This window comes from Gracilinanus agilis, unplaced genomic scaffold (assembly GCF_016433145.1).
Source record: "Gracilinanus agilis isolate LMUSP501 unplaced genomic scaffold, AgileGrace unplaced_scaffold57769, whole genome shotgun sequence".
NCBI lineage: Eukaryota > Metazoa > Chordata > Mammalia > Didelphimorphia > Didelphidae > Gracilinanus > Gracilinanus agilis.
In genome coordinates, this window is record NW_025393319.1 from 2,556 (window position 1) to 10,645 (window position 8,090).

The 8,090-nt window shown below is 41.7% G+C and overlaps 1 protein-coding gene across 1 annotated transcript; it reads left to right on the forward strand.

Annotated features, from left to right (window-relative positions):
• Nucleotides 1–2,719: 2,719 nt before the first annotated feature.
• Nucleotides 2,720–7,777, forward strand: LOC123256311 (splicing factor 3A subunit 3-like; the record flags this gene model as incomplete). Its single annotated transcript, XM_044684954.1, has 6 exons — nucleotides 2,720–3,031; nucleotides 3,171–3,218; nucleotides 4,751–4,803; nucleotides 4,923–5,028; nucleotides 7,144–7,216; nucleotides 7,686–7,777. Coding segments are annotated over exons 1-6 (648 nt in total), but the record flags the coding sequence as incomplete, so codon positions are not given.
• Between the last annotated feature and the right edge of the window lie 313 nt (nucleotides 7,778–8,090).

The following is an 8,090-nucleotide window of genomic DNA, read 5'->3' on the forward strand; positions in this document are numbered from 1 at the left end:
CTAATAAATTATCGATGCCTGTCCTGATTCCAGAGAACAGACAATGAAACAAACCTCCTTTCTAGTATGTTACATAACAGCCCAATCAAACTCAAAACTCTAGAGTGGGGCCAGAACCAGATTAAAATATAATTTGGGAAATGTTGAATAAAATAAATAAAAATGCAATATAATACAGATAATGTAAATTTGTGGTTTTCTAAGTCAATATGTGGCTCACCGGAATCAGTTTCTGTTTCAGTTTGACACCACTGTTGTAAACAGTTGTTATAAACATGGAGGATACCATGTCAATTAGTTGTACTTAACTGTTTCCATGTTAAAAGAGAAATTTCAAAGGGAGTGTATCTAGGGCTATATCCAGAAATGACAAACGCCATCAAGGAAAAAAAAGTTCTATTTTGATGTCTCATCTTGGCCTGGAGGTGACCTCAAGTTCTCAAAGGTTATATGAATGAGGTGTAAATTCTGACAAGTTCTATCTACCATGTTGGAAAAAAAGATGGGGCTGACTTTTCTTCCAGGAACAGCCTACCTAAGAATAGAGTTTCATTACTAGTAGGCTGGCCATCTGATAATAAATCCTTTGGCCATGGCAACCCAAAACTTACTTAAAAATGTAAAAATAATTTTAGAAAATGTTGCTCATTTGTTATATCCTTGCATATATGATTCTTATTATTTTAGAGTCACCTTCTCCTAACCATAATGTAAGACTCTTCCCCTCCTGCTCTCCTCCTGGGGGGTGAAGTTATTTAGGGTCCTCCCCACTCCTAGGCACAGGCTGGGCCACTGGGCATTAGGCTTATCAGTGTGTTATAGAGTAGGGAGAGAATGTACTCTTTGTGATTTGGGAAGCCCAATGATAGAGAGAAAGCAAGACTCTAAATCAGTGATTCCCAAATTGGATGCCACTGCCCCCTGGTGGGTGCTGCATCAATCAAGGGAAGCAGTGATGGCCACAGGGGCATTTATCTTTCCTATTAATTGGTATTAAAATTTTTAAAAATTAATTTCTAGGGGCATTAAGTAATATTTTTTCTGGAAAGGGGGCGATAGGCCAAAAAAGTTTGGGGACCACTGCCCTAAATTAAGAAGTCAAAGGATTTAAATTCAGTCTCATCTGATTCCTAATAACACTGTGAGTACAACAAATACATAGGGGCAAAAAGGATAGAGCATTGGCCTGAAGTCAGGAAGACCTGAATTAAAATTCAGTTTCAGACACTTACTAGCTGTGTGCCCTGGGCTTAACCCAGTGTGCCTCAGTTTCCTCATCTGTAAAATGATCTGGAGAAGGAAATGGCAAGCCAATCCACTATCCTTGCCAAGGAAACCCCAAATGGGGTCACAAAGAGTTGGGTATGACTCAACAACACACAGATTGGGAACATGAATGGAAAATAGGTTGGATTGGAATCAGGAGACCTGACTTCTAGCTGTGTAGTAAGAGGTAAGTCACTTCATCTCAGAGTCTCAGTTTCTTTATTTGTAAAATGAGAGTGATAACATCCAAAGGATGTGAGAAAAGTTTTGGAAGTTTAAAAAAAACTGTCAATTATTATTCTCTGAGTCTCCATTTCCTCCTCTATAGATAACTATTGTTGTTGTTGTTCAATTCTGTTCAGCTCTTTGTGATTTTGTATACTATACCATGCCAACGCTGTCCAAGAGATTTTCTTGACAAAAATACTGGAGTAGTGTGCCATTTCCTTATCCAGTGGATTAAGGCAAACAGAAGTTGTGACTTGCCCTGGTTCACATAGCCTATATAAGTAGATATATACTTTAGGAGATCAACTGACAAATATTTAATAAAGGTCTACTATGTGCTATGCACTGGAGCTATCAAGAAAAGCAAAAAACAATGCTTCTTCTCAAGGAGCTCAGACAATAGGCAAACAGCTATGTACAAAAAAGTTCTAATGCAGGATAAATGGGAAATAATCAAAGCACTGGGAAGTTTTGTGTTGTTTTTTAAACCCTTACCTTCTCTCTTAGACTCACACTAAGCGCCCCTTCCAAGAGAGAAGAGCAATAAAGGGTGGGCAAATGGGTTTAAGCGACTTGCCCTGGGTCACACAGGCAGTAAGTGTCTGTAAAATAGGAGTGAAAACATTACAAGGCTGTGAAAAGGGGGTTTTGTAAATCTTAAAAGAATATGGAAATTATTATTCTCCTGGATGTGTAAAGCAGTGTGCAAACTTTAAAGCTGCTTTAGGAATGGCGGTGATGATGGCGACGCTGTAAAATAAGGGCAGCGGACAAGATGGTCTCTAGCAGTTTGAAATCGTATAAAAAACGCTGTTTCTTGATCTGTGAAATGGGTACAGTCACTGCCTTCGCTCATGGGGCCACTGAAGAGGTCAGGATATGAATGAGAGCCGGTACTATTTCACCTCCTGCCCCGCCAGGCCCCTATCCCCAAAACCCCTCTTTCAAGGATGCCCCAGGAACACAGGTATCTCAGCCGAAATTCAGACCTCTCCAACCGCTCTCGCTCTCTCTGGGAACGTGCGCTGCAAGAAGCCGAATCTGCACATGGCCGGCAGGGGACGCTGCAGCCTCGGCCCGAGCCTCCGTCTCCTCTTGGTGCTCCCACCTTTATTATTCCCTGACTGTCCCCGCTCGCGAGCCAGAACTTCCGGCGAGGGCGGAACCTCAGTGTCACAGAGTGCGAGACGCGGGCGGCCGAGCGCGCCGAGAGACACCGGCGTCCTCGGCAACTTCCGGCCGTGGAGGCGGCTGGGGGAAAATGGAGACGATTTTGGAACAGCAACGGCGCTACCATGAAGAAAAGGAGCGGCTCATGGACGTTATGGCCAAGGAAATGCTCATTAAGAAGTCCACGGTAAGCGGCCGGAAAGAGGACGACTGCGCGAGGGAGGGGAGAAAGAGAAAAAAAAAAGCGGCCACATCCGGGATCCTGCCCCTCCTCCTCCTTGGGGCCCCTGCCAGACCCCAGGATTCCCTCCTCTCGGCTATCTTCCGGGACCCCCACGTTCACTTCGGGGATGTACATCCAGCGGAGGTGGGCGTGAGGAGGCTTCGCGGGCGGGACTGTGCCCACACTAATCTGGGGGTAGAGTAGGTCTGTGGCCGGGAGGAAGGGAAATGTGGAGGGTCCCTGGGAGGTTGAAGCTGACCGAGTCTGTGTCTGTCCCCTTCAGCTCCGGGACCAGATCAATTCGGACCATCGCACGCGGGCTATGCAGGACGTGAGTGCTGGGATGGGGCGGGTCCAAAAGCTGTTAAGAGTGTAAGGCTCTTGAGGGCAGGCACCGTCATTCCGTTTGTATCCCCAATTATCCTTGTACCCTGTTCATACTTAGCTGTTAGCATTTGGTCTTCCCTATGAGACTGTGAGCGTCTTAGAGCAGCGATTGGTTTGGTTTTTTCTTTTTTAAAAATATTTCCCACTCGCCTTAGAATCAGTACTGTATCAATAATGTAACGGTTCCGAGGCAGAAGAGTGGTAAGGGCTAGGTAATGGGAGTTCACTAACTTGTCCAGTATCATATAGTTAGGAAGTATCCAAGGCTAGATTGAACTCAGGACCTCCCATCTGTAGGCCGGGTTCTCAAACTATTGAGCCACTTAGTTGCTCCCTTGTTTTTTTCTTTCTTAAGATTCTTAGTCTTTTGTCCAAGGTTTGCTGCAGTTTTGGGGGGTGGAAACTTTAATAAATTTTTATTGACTGACTGACATAGTAAGCTTAATTAATGCTTATTTGATTTTGCCAGAGGCAGAGAAGCAGAGGCATTGGGCTGTAGTGCTCAGGCCATGGTGCTCTGTCCATCAGTCAGCAAGTGTTTTTCCTATGGGCCAGGTGCAGTGCTAAGCACTAGGAACACAAACCAGGGGAAAAGATTAGGTAGTCCCTATTGCCCTCTAGGAGTTCACATTAGTTCGTTTCAACTCTAACCCTTAACTACCTCCTCTTTGCAAAGACCCAGTATTTAATTTTGGAGGCAGCTACCAGGGAAGGAAGAGATTAGAATCTCAGAAGGAATGGACAGGAGAGCTTGAATCTAGTCCCCTACCTGATCTTGACTTCTCTCTGGTCCTCTATGCCCTTTTGGACTACCTAAGTCCCTCATGTAATAATGTCTTTTCCACAGCTTATAGACAGGGAAATAGGAATGCTGAATTTGAATCCTAACTCTTGCTTTGAGTCAGGAAGACTTAGGTTACTTTAGATAAGCCTTAGATACATCTTGAGTAGCTTTGGACAAGTCACTTTACCACTTTCAGTCTCAGTTTACTCATCTATAAAATAGGGATAATATTAGCACCTACCTCCCAAAGTTATTGTGTGTGAGGTAAAAATGAGATGATGCTTGTGAAGAGTTTTGTAGACCTTAAAACTATATAAATGCCAATGATTATTAGTTTTTCACATAATCTTTGGTGTTCTGTTTTCTAAAACACCTATAATCCTATTTTCACACGATTGGGTAAAGCACTTTATAGCCTTTGAATTATTGTAGTAATGTAAGTTGTAGTAATGACTGTAAACCAGCAATGTAGAAATGTTTTACATAACTTCATATATATAATGGTATTGTATTTTTTGCCTGCTCAGTGGTGGAGAAAGGAGAGAGAGAGAATTCAGAACTGAAAAGAAAAATTTTTTTACTATTACCAGCACCATTGATGCTACTTCTGGCCTGTACTCCCTCTGTCCTGTGTGGTGACAAGGAATTGCTTTATGTTGATGAGGGGTTTGTTTTTTTTTTTTGCCTTTTAGAGGTATATGGAAGTCAGTGGAAACCTGAGAGATTTGTATGATGACAAGGATGGGTAAGTGGCAGTTCTGGGTAGCACTGGGTCATGTGTGGGTTCTTCTGGGAATTTTTCCAGTGCCTGTCATTCTGTTGACTCTGATCTTATTTGTTTTTTGATCCTTCTTGGAATTTCAGATTAAGAAAGGAGGAGCTCAGTGCTATTTCAGGACCAAATGAATTTGCAGAATTCTATAATAGACTGAAACAGATAAAAGAATTCCACCGGAAGCACCCAAATGAGGTAAGCTCTAAGGGTTGTTGATGAACTTTTTGAGTGAGCCAAGGATTACTACAGGAGGAAGCAGTAGGGAGGAGAGACATTACTGCTCTTTGGTTTATTTTTACTTGTCTGTACCTTAAGAGTTGCTTTAATGACCTTTAATACATGAGCAAGTGGCAGTATTTTTATCATTGTAAAATAGACTTTGGCAACTGTTATCTCCATCTTTCCTAGTTTTCTTTAATACCCTTTCCTATAAAAGCATGTTATGCATGACTCTAGAGATTATTTATTCTTTTATGATAAATAGACATTTTGGCATGGTGGCACAGTAGATAGAGTACTAGACTTAGAGTGAGAAGAAGACCTAGGTTCAAATCCTGCCTCTGATACTAGCTGTTTGACCACAGATATTCAACCTCCCGTGGTTGTCATATGTATTTTACAAGCTTTAAAATATTGCATGAATGTCAATTATATGACTAGTATGATATGTAGCTATGTAATTGATTACACTATTTGTTGAGTGCATGTTGTCTGGAAGAAATGAAAGAAGTCTAAGGCTTGGTTTTTGCCTTGAATGTCTGACTATCCCATCAGAGAGACATATTTAAGGACCAGATAATATATAGCCATGGTGTAGTGGAAAGTGTTGACTTAGGCTCAGGACTTTCCCCTATACCCAGGAGAACTGGGTTTTAGTTAAATTCTGGTACTAATAAGCTGTATGACTTTGAGCAAGTTATTATTTTGTGTCTCTGAATTTGCAAAAAGAAATGGTTGGATTGAATGACCACTAAGATCCCTCCAGCCCTGACCTTCCATGATTCTGAGTGACATAGGCAATAAGTGCTAAATTAATTTAAAGGAAAGAAAGTGGGGGGAAGGGGTGAAGAAGGGATAAGCTTTCTTTGAGAGTGGGGATTTGAACTTGATCTTCAAAAATGGTTAGGTAGAGAAGTGGGAAGAGAATTCCAGGGTCAGGGAGTGCCATGAGAAAAGGTACAGAAGGAAGAATAAACAAGATGTGCTTGAGGAACAAGGAGTAAAGCAGCCTTGAATGGAAGGTCATGCTGGATTTTAGCAGGAGATGAGGAAAGGTAATTTGAGATTAGGCTATAATACCTTGATTTTCAGACTTTAGGATTTAGGTTTATCTTGTTGGAAGTGGAGAATCAGCAGAGGCTTTTTAGGAAGCTTGTTAAATGAAAGAAACAAAGAAGAAAAAGATAATCTGCCAGGGGTATACAGGCTGAATTGGAGGCAGGGACCAATAAGGCAGTTAAAGTCATCTAGGTATAAGGTTATATGGGCTTGGTCCAAGGTGGTGCCAGTGGAAATAGGAAACCAAGGAGATAGCAAAGGTGAAAAGCATAGTGAAGACACTATAGCTAAGGAAGTGCATCTGTCAAGTAAATTTGTACTTAGTATTCTGAGTTTTCTTGGTTTTGGTCATAATCAGAAGAACAGAAAAATAATTGATAAACATTTAACTTGGTGCCAAACACTAAGTTTTGAGAATACCAAAAGAAAAGCAAGCAAGGAAAATCAATGAAAAGCTTTCAAAAAGAGGCAGCTAGGTAATACAGTGGATAGAGTGCCATGCCTAGACATGGGAGGACCTGGATTCAAATTTGGCCTTAGATACTTACTAGCTGTATCACCCATGACATGTCATTTGATCCCAATTGCCTACCCCTTACCACTCTTATTTTGGAACAGATACTTTATATCCATTCCAAGATAGAAAGCAAAGGTTTTAAAAGAAAAAGAGCTCACATTTCTAATGAGGGGAGAAAATATGTATGTGGGAAGATTCAACAGTTTGAGGCTTTTAATAGTCTTCAGCCTATAGCTTCAGGCCATGCTCAGGGGTCCTTTGATTGAATCCTTGTCCTAAGGGTTTGGAGAGCATAGGGGCAAGGCAGAAAGTGAGGGCTAGTTAGGATAGGAATAAAAAGAAAGGCTCAGTTATCCCTCAGGCCCCTTGTTATACTGTATTAAGGTCTAGGACAATATTGGAAGCTATGCTACATATAATGCCCAATTCCGGACTTGGCCCTACTTATGAGACAATGTTACTCTTGTTCAGAGGAAATGGAGAATCCATCTGGATTTTGTGCTTTCTCTTCTCAGATTTGTGTGCCAATGTCAGTGGAATTTGAGGAGCTCCTGAAAGCCAGAGAAAATCCTAGTGAAGAAGCACAAAGTAAGTGGGGTATCACATTCCATATTAGGAAAAATACAGTAAATGCTCAACCAGTTTGTGTGTGATTGCAGCTGCCTCCCTCAACTCTTAAACAAGAGTCTCCCAGTGAAAATGTGTGTCAATTCCCTCAGACTATCTCCTGAGATGAAATCTTGACTTGATTTATTGCGTGTTGAACATCACTTAGGAAGTGATTTGGTTTCAGTTTGTGTAATCACTTGAATCAAGTTAGAACTCTGTGGAGTTGGAAGTTGCTGCCTGGAGCTCACTTAGCTTAGGTGGCTTGATAAGCTTTTTTGGCATGTTGTGGTTAGCTTGCTTCAGAAGCAACAGGGGACAGCTTTGTGAATGGGCTTCAGTGTTGAGTGAAGAAGCAAACAGACTAAATGACTAGGCTGACAAGGGAGGTTTTATGTAAGAGAATGTTTTTGAATTTATTTGGGGCAACTATTCTCTGTGATTCCCTCAGACTTGGTGGAGTTCACCGATGAAGAAGGATATGGCCGTTACCTGGATCTTCATGACTGTTACCTTAAGTACATCAACCTAAAAGCATCTGAGGTAAAGTATTAGACAAATTTTGATTCCCAGAAGTGGGTTAGGGAGTGTAGATTGGGAATAATGGGTGGTTAGTATTTCACTTGCTAGGCTGGAGATATGAAGTGCACTTTCTGAATGAGCCTCCTCATTAGAAATGAAAGCACATTAAATGTGTGCTGATTATGCACCAGGCAATGTGTTGAGTGCTGTGGGGACCACAAAAAAGCATAAAGCATGAAGGAATGACAGGAAAGCCTTCATTAAGCATTTTTTATGTGTTAAACACTTCTAAGTGCTGAGGCTGCAAATAGAAAAGGGAGATAGTTCCCATCCT